Here is a 14,671-nt window from a genome sequence, read left to right as displayed (position 1 = left end):
CTTGGAAAGAGACATCTCAGGAATGTAAAGTATGTGACAGCTGGTAGTGAAAACAAAACAAAACATGCAGGACAAAAATGTGAATATTATAGTACTTAATGTCACCAGGATACTCAGGTATTCAAGAGATATACAATGTACATCCTTGAGATATACAATGTATGTCCTTTTTGGTATAAAGTCGACTACATTGCAAAGTCCAAGTGTCTCTGAAAAAAAAATAAAGAGTGAGACTTTTTTTACCCACTGTCATGAAAACATTAGATTGATATTTGTGATAAAAATTTCCATCTGAAGAAATGCAACATTTCTCTCTTTAATAAGAGACAGCAGGAAGGCACCTGAAGCAGATAGTGGCATCCTACATAATATGTATATGGGGCAATTCCCTTTCTTTGTTTTTGAACTGAAAATAAAACAAAACATAAAAAGGCAGTGTTGTTTATGATTTAGAATATTTCTCTGCTGTCCCAAAACTGTCACCTATGGATAGAGACCTTGTTTAAAAAAAAAGTGAAAGTAGACCACTACCTCATGCATCACAGTGCAATTGAAGACCAGGAATCAAAGATCAATAAAACCCTCATTATGTTGCAACAACCACAAACAAAATGCTATCTGAATACCTTTCAGTTTGAAAAATTAAGCACTGCAGTGAAATGCTCCCGAACTCTCAAAAGATGTCCATTTTTCCATGGGCCAACATTTTATAGCTGAATGGTCATAGCACACATAGAGTTGGGATGGTCAGCGTCATATGATGGCCATCATCAGCTGACCATCCGCAAGACTGAGGGACCCTTGACACATTGTTGACTCAAGCTTACCTCCTTGGTAATTCTATTTCTAAGAATAATGACAGCACTCGAATATCATCCTTAAAAAAAAAATCACTTCATATTTTAATGTTTTGAAAGCTCAGCATCACTAATCCTTGCATGGAAAGGCATAGCAGTATCACGCAAATGAACAATTTTGGACAAAAAGCATGTGAGTTACTTACGGAATACATGAGCAAACTATAAAGCAGCTATATTCAAGATGCTTGGACTGATGTATAAATCACTATAAAAATGGGAATAGGGGTTGAAAGATTCAGTCAAATTCATAATTCACCTTTAATACATCATCATATCAATGGTGATGATTCCTCTTCCTGAACACGTTACACTACCGCGAGGCAAATAAATTCTTTCCCGTGGCTTGAGTGCCATGAACTGAGAATGAGCCCAAAGGACTCACACTTGTCCTACTCGGTGGGAGAACATTGTATGGAATACAGTGAAACTTCTTGAGGACACTTTCGTATTCCTTCGAATCTTGACCGCGTGCAATTCAAAGACAAACGGGTGTTTCGCGCACTTGAGGTGGTATGATCGAATGCATGATGTGTGAATAATGCTCTCTCGGGAGTAGAAAAATTCTTTGTTTCACGTAGGGTTCGAACGTTCAGAGATTTGCCTGGATGGATGAGGTGGGTGGAGGAGCGCCCTCTAGTGGTGGTTGTTTGCAGCAGCTTTGGAGCTGGAGTAGGCATTGTGGGTGTACTTGGTGTTGTGGTTGTTGATGCCGTTCTCTTCCTGCAGGGCGTCTGAATCTGACATGCTCTCGTCAACATCACTCCTGGCGTCCTTTTCCAGCTGGGGGTGCGTTGAGATCGCACAGGAAATGAGACAGGAAAACACAAAGTTTAATATTTAGCAATGTCATCTGCATTCCACTGACCATATCCTCCTTACATTAAAGGATAACTCCACTTTGCTTTCATTTTGGCTTAAATGAGAAGAATACAGCTGAGCAAACACAAGAGAACCTCGTAATGACTGAAAGAAAACCTAAATGAAACTCATGACAGTTGTAGTTTGTTATATAAGGTCTCTCACTATATCATAGTGCAAAAACAAGGAAATATAGAGCATTTGGACCTGTAAAATCCCTGTAATAATTGATTTGTCATATCCGACCTCTTCATATCCAGGTTCCAGGGTTGTTAGAGAAGAGTTTCATTTTGTACACGCACACAAACACCCACACACTTACATGCAAAGAAAAATTATGGCATGCTCAAATAACTTGTTCCTCAAAGCAGTGACGTCATTCACAATTATGCAAACCAGCTCATCACTTCACAAATCTACAAGTGGCGTGCACATCAAAATATTACATCAATCTTTTTTCCCAATAATTCTGCAACAATTATGCCCATTCCTCTGGAAATTTATTATTGCTAAATAGATTTGTGACTAAATAACAACTTCATGTGAGGCACAAAATGTTTTTTTTTTTTTTTTCTGAAATTCAGGTTGATGATGATGATAACAGTGGCTATTTATATAGAAAACAGGTCCATGATGACATCCATGATTTCTCAGTTTTTTTATCAGAGTTTGATCAATTTTTCACTGTCCCATTTCTCCATTTTTTTCTGCTTCTACACTGTATTTTATACACAAATTGAGTTTCAGGGTGGATTTCCCCTTTAATTCAATTTTGAGAATTAGCTTGAACAGCGAGTGGATTTTTCCACTTTTAATGGATAATAGTTTTTGATCTTTCATTTTCATAACTTAATCGCTCACTCAGGATATAAGCTCTCTTTTGGGTATTGAGAAGCCAGAAAGCTTTTGATATATACCATTGTATATTCTTTTTACTATAATAACTTTACTACCAAAAGGGGGCAAAAGGCCACAAACATGGCCCCCAAGACCACAGTGGTTTTGAGATGTGAGTGAAACCCAATGCAGGGCGTGGGCCCCTCTTACCTTGCCATGCCACAAGGCCTTGTATGCCATGGAGACAATGAGATAGAACCAGTAGCAGTGGAGGCCCAGCAGAGTGACTAGCAGTCCATTGAAGAGGTAGTAGGCAGGGAAAGGGCCCATGATGGACATGCAGTGGACTGTGGAGCTGTAGATCACCCTGGTGGGTATAGGAAGGTCAAAGGTCAAATGGCATGTGTAAAGGGATCGCAAACAATGTGCTTCATCTTTGAAGTTATCCTTGATCACAGTCTAATAATCTAATAACTTCTGTAGCATCTTCTTGTTCGCTCTTCCTTAAACTCACACCATTACGTTTGTTCTTCCCTCCCATCCTTCTCTCCTTTTCTTCCCTTATATCCTCTGCCCCTCCTTCTTTCCTTCTTCTTCTTCAATCTCCTTTTTCTTCCCCCTCCTTCGTATTCTTCTAGTCAGAGCTACAAATGTACAATGATCCAGGATAGCAGAGCTTGATTTCACAGGTCTGCATTAAAGGTACTGTTTACCATTGGGAGCAGTGATTTATAAAATGCTCTAGTCATCACATTTGATGCATATATGTAGGTCAGTTGTATCACAAAACATCCACCATATAAAAATTTTGCAATAAAGCCTAACTTAAAGGAGACATCACTATTTTTCTAAACAAACCATAACTGTAGATAGTTTATTCTAGAAACAATTCTATTATAACTATTGTTCACATTTTGTGTATAAAACAATACTTCACACTGATCATCCTGATGAACATTTTACATTGTTTTTATCCCTCACTCACATTTAGAACTACATATTTTGAAGCGCTAAAGCTGGATTTTTGTTTCACCTGCAAAGGGTAAATAATGCTTTGAACAGGGATTAACTAAAACTTTGAAGAGTTGCTGGGTTACACAGTATACTACAAATGTACCAACAATACTCAGTGATGTGCACTTTTTTCCATTCTCTCAGACAGCATTCAATACCAGCTCTGCAGATGACATCAGATCAATTTACTAACTAGAAAAACACTCAGAGCGCAGACCTCCGCCAAGCAGCTCTACTTTCCACCAATGATCTTGCTCTTCCATAGAGATCAGTGATTTCCACCTATACGTATGCATGCTGAAAAAAATCGCCTGATTTCCCAATACAGAAGCCTTTGTTACGTAATAAACCCTCAGCTGCACGGCGCGCCTCGCCCTAGCAGAAACTAGAGCATGCACTTTAGTGCGCGTATGAAAACCTCAAAAATGCGCAGCTTGAACTCCCAAGTTCATTGACCCTGCCTGCCAAAATATTGAAAATCCTTCAAAAAAATCCATAAACATTTCTGGATCACTACCAAAATTTAATCATCTGTTCCTCGTGTCATTCTCAACCTTCCCTGCAAGTTTCATCCAAATCCGTGCACAACTTTTTGAGTTATTTTGCACACAGAAAAACAAACGAACAAACTAACAAACTAACTAACAAACAAACCAACGGTAATGAAAACATAACCTCCTCCCTTGGCGGAGGTAATAAAACCAATACCTGCTGCAAGGTCTATGAAACCAGCATATAAAGACAGCCTATACTGAGGACACGGGTGTCGTTGCTGGGGGTCAATCCCGCGACTCACCAGAAAGGCAGAAAGATGATGCGGGAGACGAAGAAGGCCACAGTGAAGATACCAAACATGGTGTTGGCGGGGGTGTGAAGCTTGGCATAGTTGCACATCTTTGCACACTGCACAAAATCAGAAAGAAAAAGGACTCCCACTCACATTCATAATTTTCTAAACTTTCCAATCCAACACTTACAGGGACTGTACACTACTGGTTGAGGTGAGGATTCAGGTTTACAACATTCCTACGTGAGATAATGAGACACCTCTTATGAAATATGAAAGAGTATGTATTTTTAAGAAGGATTCAACATTTATTTGATGAAAATTGGTTTTCAAATGTCTGACATATCCCAAAAAGTGATAATAATAAAAGGTGACAGGCCACGCCTTTTATTAGGATCTCTTTGTTTCACCTTGTTTTTGGATATCTCAGCCATTTCATAACAGATTTTCATCAAATAAACTTTTGATTCCCCTTAGAATTGCATGCATGCTCTTTGACATCTCATAGAGTGGTTTCTGAATATCTCGTAAAACGTTAAAAGTTAAATCCTCACCTCAGCCAGAACTGTACAGTCACTTTAATCACATCTATTCAAACTAGCAAATGATTCTTATATACATTTTGTCTTATCTCTTCACTTCCATTTTTCCTTCTTCTATGCATTTGTTTTGTAATGCATCATCTGTCTTACATCTCTAACATACAACATGGCTATGTACTATGATGCACTGAACTTTGAGTACCTCATTCATGTGGAATAATTTAATACTCATTAATGTCATCACTATAAGGAAAGCAGCATCATGTATTGTCACAGCATAAGATTTTATTTGAATCAGTATCAATCTCATTGAAGTGAAATACAGTCTGTATGCTATACTCTACTGCTGGGTAATATTAACTCACTTGCCCATGGCAACTAAAAGTCATTGTTGATCAGGTAAAACAGTTGGCTGCTTGCTCAATGCTCTTGCCAAAATGGCCATACAGGCAAGTGGCAATTATTTATTTATTCATTATATTTCTTTTAATTAAATCAAATTTAATTCTTATTTTTACTATTATTTTTCAATTTATTTTTATTTTTACTATTATTTTTTAATTCATTATTATTTTTATTTATTTTATTTTATTTTTATTTTTTGCAGGGGGGGGGGGGAGAGGGGGAGAGGGGCAATGTCCTACATGACACTTCTTTTGTGTGTGTGGGTGTGTGTGTGTGTGTTTTTTTTTTTTTTGGGGGGGGGGGAGTATGGGGTTAAAGAAGACATAATACTCTCACCTCTAGGAAGATGTCTGCCACATCATGCGTTACCATGACAATGCATCCGATTCTGGTAAAGTTGCATGTCCAGGAGAAGCTGATGAGCAGGAGTGTGGTGAAGTGGTGGATGGATTGAGGAATGAAGTCCTGTAGAGGGATTAGAAACAGAAAAAATCAAATAGAGATGTTAGATCATTTGATACAATTGCAAACAAATTTGAAATTCTTGAAGTACAATCTGGTTTTAACCGGCGAGAGCTTGTTATGAACCCATCTCTAAATAAATCAATGAGGTGTTCGTAAGAACTAACCCCACATCCGTGCTGACACAGAGCTTCAAGATCAATTTTCAGAGTGTGTATCATCTATTAAAAACATTAAGACAACAACAACGAAATGAATTTACAAATTTTAATACCCTTTGGCATTACATATATTTTGCATTGCTGTACAGATGCTTAACAATAAGAAGGAAAAACACCACACAGTCACAAGAAAAACACCACACAATATACAGTATACATACCAGGTTTACCTTTGAAAGGGTTATCATCTGATATAATTCTGAAACACCCAATGTAATATGAGACTCACTGGTGCATCATACCAGGCTTGATGGTATTGGTCCAAAAAAAAAAAAGAAGAAAAATTACTAAAACATACAGCATCTCTGTACAGAGTCACCAGACACCAACAACATAAAACAGGTTCATTTAATAGGATATCCAGATCCAATATGGACAAAACATCCCCTAAAATACACCCTAGGTTTCTTGTTCTATTGTTTCAAGTTCAAGTTTATTCATTTTTTTTTCTCCAGTCCAAACATAATCAACAGCACATCGATGAGCCCAACGCAAATTAAAGGAGTGAGGTGTAAAAACAAGCAACCCCAAAAGCAGGGTACAATGCACTTTTGATGAGAATCTAAGAAGTGAAACATTTGAGTGATAAATGATTTCAGAGTGGAAATGGAGAATCGACTTTTAAGAAAAAGCATTTGCTCTTCAGGAGACTGTGAAACTTCTGGAATTCGCCTGCCATTGCAACTGTCAGGTGAAAGGTAAGTAGTGCATAATGTGGAATGGTTACAAGACCAAGAAACAAAATTCATATCAGTCAGTGTACAGTAAGCAAGTGTTTGAACTTGCAACTTCCAGTTACTGACTAGTGGAGGTTAGAGACGATAAATCAATCAATCCAACAACAATTTGTACTTTCAAGAAGACCATTCTATCTTGGCTTTTCTTTGGAGGGTGCAGGCAGTTGCCTGGCAACGTCTGAGGTAATATGTAGACAAAAGGCATGTTTTGTTTGGAGATGTATTTTTTAGTTCTTTATTGAGAATGCCACTGCCCCTCAAGAAAAACATACAACCCCTGAGGCTCTTTACAGCTGGGTTTTAGGATATTGTCCACAAAATGATCAGTAATATTTTTAGTACGCAGTACAGAAGCCTTTTAAAATGGCATAGAGCTGAGAAGAGTAGTGCAGTAACCTACAACTACATGTATTTGTCTACATAGTCTTTTTCTTCTTTGAATACAGAGTGGGTGGCTGTCAGTGAAAATAAGGTACATACGTACCGCAAATACTTCAAATTTTACTTTCAATTTCTCTCCGAGTATAATCAACCTGTGGTATGAATCATGTCTGTATGACAGATATTTTGAAGTGGTTTTATTTTCATTATAAAATGTCATGAGACAACTGATATTTGAAACTAACAACAGGCTCCAATATTGCCCAGCTCATAAACATGAATGCACATACAAGTATACTGCATTGTCTCCTAGGTGGGAGGTATAATCACTAACAGAACCATGCACGTATGCAAATACTCGGTCAAACAAAAGCATTTCCACTGTAGTGTGTACCCAATTTGCTCACACAATCGCATAATTGTAGCAGAACTGCACATCCATGCACTACACAGATCTAAAGTGTTAAGAATAATGCATTATACCTCAATTTATTGAATGTGCATTTGAAAGCCCCCCCCCCCCCAAAAAAAAAAAACAAAATTGTCCACATGCTAATCAAACATGACATGATCCTAACAATTACAATTCCGACAGCTTTTCAAATCCCCTTATTCACAAGAATGGATCAAAACCAGTTGTATGGTGTATGCATCCAATCACATTATGTACAGCATTGTAATGATTCACTGGTTATTGGTTTCAGAGAGGCACATTCTTTGGTCAATGTGGGCTACTGTACAAAGAAAATGCAATGGATTTCTCTCTATTAAAAAGGAGGGAAAAGGGGAGGGGGGAAGTGCACTGAGAAGCCACTTAAATCCAAAGCGCAGAACAGTTACCCAAATGAAATACTTGTTAAGGAGTATTTAGTAAGGACAGGTATTTAGAGAGAGAGAGAGAGAGAGAGAGAGAGAGAGAAAGAAAGATTCCATTCATATCTTAGGGTGTGTTTATCAACTCATTTGTGGTGCAGAATCACAGATTCCAAACAACCTTCAGGGAGTTTAAAGCACTTGATTATAAACGCATAGCTGTTTTGCTTTATGGGGTTAGAAACACGTTTTTGAAATGCCCCCAAAAAGTGCAATCGCCAACATGTTTGATACAGAAACACGTTTCTGTAGAGTGTTAAACGCAGTCCTTTTTGAAATGTGTTGTAGCTCAGAACACATCTCCGCTCCTTGGATCAGATTGCACAATGCCCTCTGCACAGTGACAAGGCCACTCACAACAGAGTTGATAAATGCAAAAACTTGAGAAATGCAATCCGAAAAGTGTTTGCAAATGCATTTTGATAATAATAGATAAATGCAGCCTTGGTTCAGAATCTTAGTCGGGTAAGATAGATCATCATGAATGAGGCCTGCAAATTGACATACAGCTGTACAATGTTCTGTCGTTATTTTGCACAATGCCCCAAATCATCATCCATTACTGGCGTTATAATCTACTGTAAATCTTATCATCATTGTCATCATCACAATAACTGTATGCAATCCTTTCCTTTGGTAGTATTGCTGCAAGCCTGTATGTCTTAATGTTTCAGTATGGCTGAAAGAAAGAAACAACTCTAACAAAATAGTGAGACAGTTACGTGTACTGAGCAAATAGAATAACAAGCTCCTACTAGTGAAGCTACAATGACAGTGCAGAAAATCAGTTGGCGTAGAAACCCCTTTTCCAATCAACAGCTAAAACATCCACACAATGTGAGAACTCTTATAGATACATGTACATTGTACAATAGGCATTCTGAAATATATGTAATTTCCTCCTAAAAGATTACAGCTACCAGTTTACACACTTTCAAAACATATCATTATAGCCCTATCCTTTCTACTACTACAGTACTACTACTACTACAAAAAAAAAAAAAACAAACAAACAAACAAAACAAAACATGCCAAGCTTCTGTAAGGTGTTCCAAAATTCAAATAATCATTTTAAGTATGTGGCAAAGACTGGTGATTTCTGACTCATTATAGTACATTGCACCTATGCTGAAATCCCTTATTTGTGTGTTTAACAACAATCAGCACTGAGAATTTCAATTGATTCAGAATGGGGCACAGTCAACAGATAATGCAATTTCACAATGCTACATACCGCACTCACCAGTGAATCAGATTTTTTTTTTTTCCTAAATATAACAGGGGTTTTCAGGTGTCCGTGTACTTACAAGCTCAATACACAATGACATGCCAGCACTCAAAGCTGGAAGTTGTGAGAGAGAAGGGAGAGGGGAAAAAAAGAAACAAAGATTGAATTCCTTGCATTGTATGAATGCTAACTGTGCTTCCGCTATGACCTTGTTACAATACACCACATTTAAACTCTTCAAATTTGGTCTGCGCTGGGTCAAAACAGGGGACTGGCTATGTTCCAATCAAGGGCTACCATCTCCACACTTGTATGGTTAAATGACACTAACATTACCACCATCATCAAAGACAGGCCTTTAAGCTGTGGTCATACTGGCATAACATTACAGACATAACTTCGAGAAATTTCTAGAAGTGAGCTTGTCTGTCTACACCTTGGTAGCCAAACTTCTTGAAGTTTTAGTTTTTAAAGTTATGGTCAACGGAGGGCATGCGCAACAAAGAAGAAAGTACTTGCCGCCTGATAGCGAATGATTGTAATGCAGCAATGCGCACTTATTTTGTATACGTGTGTACATTTCCATTTATGGGCATGCGCTTCTGGGGCACTGCCCATAAACAGGTGGTGGACTGGCCATGTGACAAACTGTGCAACGTTTCAGCTTCAAGCATTCAGACTGTCTAAACTACAAGATGACTGACGGGCGTCCGGAAACTTCCCTACTGGTAGCTTTGAGTGAGAAGTTTCGCGAGAAGTTTGGCAGGAAGTTTCCAGGGAGTTCAAAATCATAATTGGCAAAACTTCAAGATCTCCAACTTTGTGAACATAAACTTTCCAGTGTTTTGTTAGTATGACTATGGCAAGAGAGTTTAAGGAAGTTGTGAGAGAGAAATATTAATGTCTTGAAGATGAGTATTTTATGACTTCAGACATAACAAACATGAATAAATAAGTTTTATAAATAGCATAGGGTGTGGGTTCTGATTCAATGAAACTTAAACTGAAGAAACTCAGCGTGAGATACATGTACACATTTTGAACTTCAGCAGAAGCTATTCATGAAGTGTGGACCCACACTGTTTCAAAGTCAAATGTTTCTTGAGTACACTATTCCAGAACCTTCAAAGTTGGGCACTCTTGATTTGAGAAGAGGTTCACAATAGAAAATATCTTAAAGGACAAGTTCACCTTTATAAACATAAGGATTGAGAGAATGTAGCAACATTAGTAGAACACATCATTGAAAGTTTGAGGAAAATCAGACCATCGGTTCAAAAGTTATGAATTTTTGAAGTTTTTGTGCAGTACCCGCTGGATGAGAAGACTACTGCAACGCATGAATAACTTAGATGTCACATGCGTACAACAATATAAGGAAAATATAAAGAGAATTTCACAAAATTCCATCTTTTGAAAAAAGTACACATTCCCCTGACTCCTTACCGACAAATGTTATGGGTAATATCATTCCCCCTGCCTTTAGAAAGAGGCAAGTCAAGTGCTCTTTTATTATGCAAAAAAAGTGAAAATATGTTGAATTTTCTTTTACATTTTCTTTATACTGTTGTACGCATATGACTCACAAGCTGAAGTAGTCTCCTCATCCAGCGGTTCCAACACAAAAATTTAAAAAATTCATAACTTTTGCATCGATTGTCCGATTTTCCTCAAACTTTCACTGATGTGTTCTACTGATATTGTTGCATTTTCTCAATCCTTATGTTTATGAAGGTGAACTTGTCCTTTAATGTTCTACAGAGAATAAAAACAAAATCTAGAGGAAATCTTAATGACTGCTACTTTGAGACTTTTTGAAGTTTGGCTGTATATTTAATTTCCATATGAATATGGCAGGAAATCAATGAGATACCTACCACCTACTCACAGTTACTACTATCAGAGTTTACAATAATATAGGTATTGAAGAGGTGTAATACAGGGCACAGGGTACGTTTTCAAAAGACATGAACAATGATCTCATCATACCAACAAAGCTATGTTAAAACATACCAAGGCACAACTGTATACTGCTATGAAGGTATGTTTCACACAGGAGAGTGTGTAATGATGTACGTACCTGGAGCGTGCACACTACATGTGTGAAGCATGCCCTTGTACAGTTCACATTGAGCGCTATATTTGTTCACTGGCGTAAATGGTAATTGCCAAGTGTTGCAAACGGCCATAGGCATTTAGAGATAATGACACTCTTTTACAACTTCTACCTGATACCTTAAAAAAATTTCTCCTACTGACGACATTTTGTGGGTAGTATGTATCAAATAGTCCAAACTCTGCACCACTTTGGCAGCAGTTGAAGTGCTCATATTATTTTCATCTGCTTATTGTTAACCTTTATACCAGATTTTCTCACCCTCTATTAAAGGTACAATTGTAATACACCCCTAATATGTTCCCTTAAATATGACATATCATGAGTATAAAGGTGACATTTCTACAATACACCCTATCATGGGGATTTGATAACTACTTAATAATACATCTGAAAATTATCAAAAACAATTTTCTGTATTATTCTCCATTTTTTTTGATAAGAGATATGAATGGAACATAAAAATAACCCTTGGAAATAGATCAAATAATGAGTTCTTTCTTTAAAGCAATGTAATCTATATGTTCTCTCTTTCAAGCAATGTAATCCAAACATATGTGCAGGTACCTGCATCAACCTGCGGGCTATGCTAACACTCTTGTTGGCAACGGAGTGATGCACACACTGCCAGTATTGGCATTTTCTCTGTGATGACCTACTGGCTCTATTTAACTGCACAGTCATTTTCTTTTTTTTCCCTGATCAATATTATTGATTGGTGTCCCAGTCTTCTCCGCAAGCTTCCCAATATGAAGTATTTAAAGCACTCATGCAAGTCAAAACATCATGTGGAGTCAATTGTTACATTGCAGGGTTCACCGCACAAGGCAGGTTATTTCCAATGTCAGAAAGGTCTCTCCTCTCTTCTTGCTCACATTTGGTATCACACACACACACACACACACACACACACACACACACACACACACACACACACACACACACACACACACACACACACACACACACACACACAGACAGACACACACACACACACACAAGCCACACAATTCCTGAGATAATTAATAAGACTCAACGGCTGTTAGACGGCAAAACGATGTATCTTCATGGAACGTTTTCCAGTAATCAAGTGTGATGTCTTATGCTGAAACTACTATAAGAGATGGCATAGTCTAAGTTGAAATGGGGCTTCCGGTTGTCAACTTTTTTTCATGATAATTTTTCTGAGATAATGAGAAACCTCTCATGAAATATGTAAGAGCATGTAATTCGAAGACGAATCTACAGTTTATTTGACAAAAATTGGTTTTGAAATGGCTGAGATATCCAAATCTAAGCTTTACAATTAAAAAGTGGGACCCACTTCTTTGTAGGATTGCTTTGTTTTACTTTGTTTTTGGATATTTTAGCCACTTCAAAAATGCCTTTATCAAATTAAATTTGAATTTTTCTTAGAATTGTATGCTCTTTACCAGTCCAAGTAGTTTTTAGTTATATGGCAAAAAGTTAAAAGCTGAATCCTCATCTCAAGAAATAATATGCCATCCCTTTAAGGTAAACAAATGTACAAATATCACCATACTGTTATATAAAAGCTGCATCAAACAGTTTATTTTCAAACTAATTTCATTTTTGATAGCATTGAGCATTGATCAGACGATGCCTAATACGCAGACGATTCAGATTTTCATATGGGAAACACTGCTTGACAGTGCTTTTAAAGAGACTAATACATGAATTGCTACTCTTTAAGATTCCCCTCTGGCTATTAAAATTGAAATAATACGTGATGGATATAGTGCATTTTGGTGACTGAATTCAGTTCCTAAAAGGGGATTTGTATCTAGGCAATTGCCTTTCATATATATTTTTAATCTGCCTGATTGCCTAAAAATTAGGTGAAATAGCAAGGAGGAAGGAGAGGAAGAAGAAGAGAAGAAGAAGAAGAGGAGGAGGAGGAGGAGGAGGAGGAGGCACAATAGTGAAAGTGGTGTATGACCTAATTGCAACCAAGCAACCGCCCGCCAATTTCACTAATTCTGTTCACCTCACGCTACTCATCAACGCTTCAATCAAGTATGATTTTAGCCAATTTGTGGCTAAAATGTCGCCCTGTGCACCCTTCCACAAAACACATACATTTATAGTATAGTGCACTGTTGCCATGGGGTTATTACTAGTAAGCATACCAGTCGTGCTCCCCATCCACAGGTTTCAGCACTGTGTATGTTTGACCTAATAACCCTGCTCATTCAGTGCTGCGGCTGACATTCAAGTATGACTTCACATGTGACACTGGTGTGCACAGTGCATGACATCAATCATAACACAGAGGAAGTCACACAGGAAGACGATACGTGAAGAAGAAGTAGAAGAAGAAAAAAAAAAAGGTTCTGTAATGCGAAAATTACACAATTTGCTTTCACCTTCTATGTCATGTCTAATTTCATGGAAGTGAGGTAACATGTCAAAAGGAAAATGACCATCATGAATATCAAAGTCTACATCTGTTTTTTTTTTTTTTTTCATGACAGTTGGGTGGCAGGCTACAGCTATGTATACTTTGAAAAAACATAACTGAATATTGAAGGGTGTAGTCTCAGCTTTTTAAAGCAGACCTGATTCGTATTTTCCACCTATCTTTACAGAACGATATGTTAATTTTCTGTGCAAGTACCACAACCGTGATCATGAATCAAAAAGGCATGAGCTATGTTGACACATTGAGTCACGAGGTGCCGGCGCAGCCAAGAAGCCGGCGCAGCCAAGAAGCTGACTGTGTATGCACTCACAATGTACACAAAACAAAATTCACACATCCAGCGCTATAATGCTATGCCGCAATAGTTTCATCACATCATATGTACCTCACGACTGGGCGGCAAGAGAATGTTCCATTAAATTTCCTAATTTACGAACTCTTTACAGTACAGAATGATTGCCTCCAGCCACTGCCGATGAAAACATTCAGACACTAATTAATGTGAATGAAGAATTGTATGCATGAATAGAAGTTATGCAAGAATTACAGCTGTTGTTGTTTTTTTTCCAACAGTTGATAAACTATTGAACTTTGGGCTAGCTTCTTTTTCTTTCTTTCTTTTTTTGCTGCTGAACATTTACAAAATAATAATCATCAAATGCATGTCTTCCATTATTGAATCATCAAATCCTTGAAGAAAATCACTTCTTTTCAGCCCATATTTTTTTTACAGTGACCTATGAAAATTTACCATTTGGTCTGCACAGTTAGTCATCTGAAATGCTTTTGCATTATTCTCACACAATCACTATATTTCGCACACACTGTGGTCCTCATAAAGCTTACTGTACTTTCAGTCTTTCACCTTCCGTGGTTATCCTGTTACCACTTGGAAAGGAGAAAATAT

At 37.6% G+C, this 14,671-nt stretch overlaps 1 protein-coding gene across 1 annotated transcript in view; it reads right to left on the bottom strand.

Moving 5' to 3' along the window:
- Nucleotides 1-510: 510 nt before the first annotated feature.
- LOC139712457 (ceramide synthase 6-like) overlaps nt 511-14,671 on the bottom strand; it is a 50,005-nt gene continuing 35,844 nt past the window's right edge. The window contains exons 5-8 of the mRNA XM_071624274.1: nt 5,640-5,768; nt 4,366-4,472; nt 2,766-2,922; nt 511-1,640 (exon numbers count right to left, since the gene is read on the bottom strand). Of these exons, the coding sequence (XP_071480375.1) occupies nt 1,494-1,640; nt 2,766-2,922; nt 4,366-4,472; nt 5,640-5,768 (540 nt within the window). The 3' untranslated portion in view covers nt 511-1,493. The remainder of the gene's footprint in view (nt 1,641-2,765; nt 2,923-4,365; nt 4,473-5,639; nt 5,769-14,671) is intronic.

Source organism: Diadema antillarum, unplaced genomic scaffold (genome assembly GCF_040938485.1).
Source record: "Diadema antillarum isolate AM-2024a unplaced genomic scaffold, OU_Dant_1.0 seq00001808_RagTag, whole genome shotgun sequence".
Lineage (NCBI taxonomy): Eukaryota > Metazoa > Echinodermata > Echinoidea > Diadematoida > Diadematidae > Diadema > Diadema antillarum.
The sequence above is the reverse complement of the archived record's forward strand: the minus strand, read 5'-3'. Positions and strand labels throughout refer to the sequence as shown.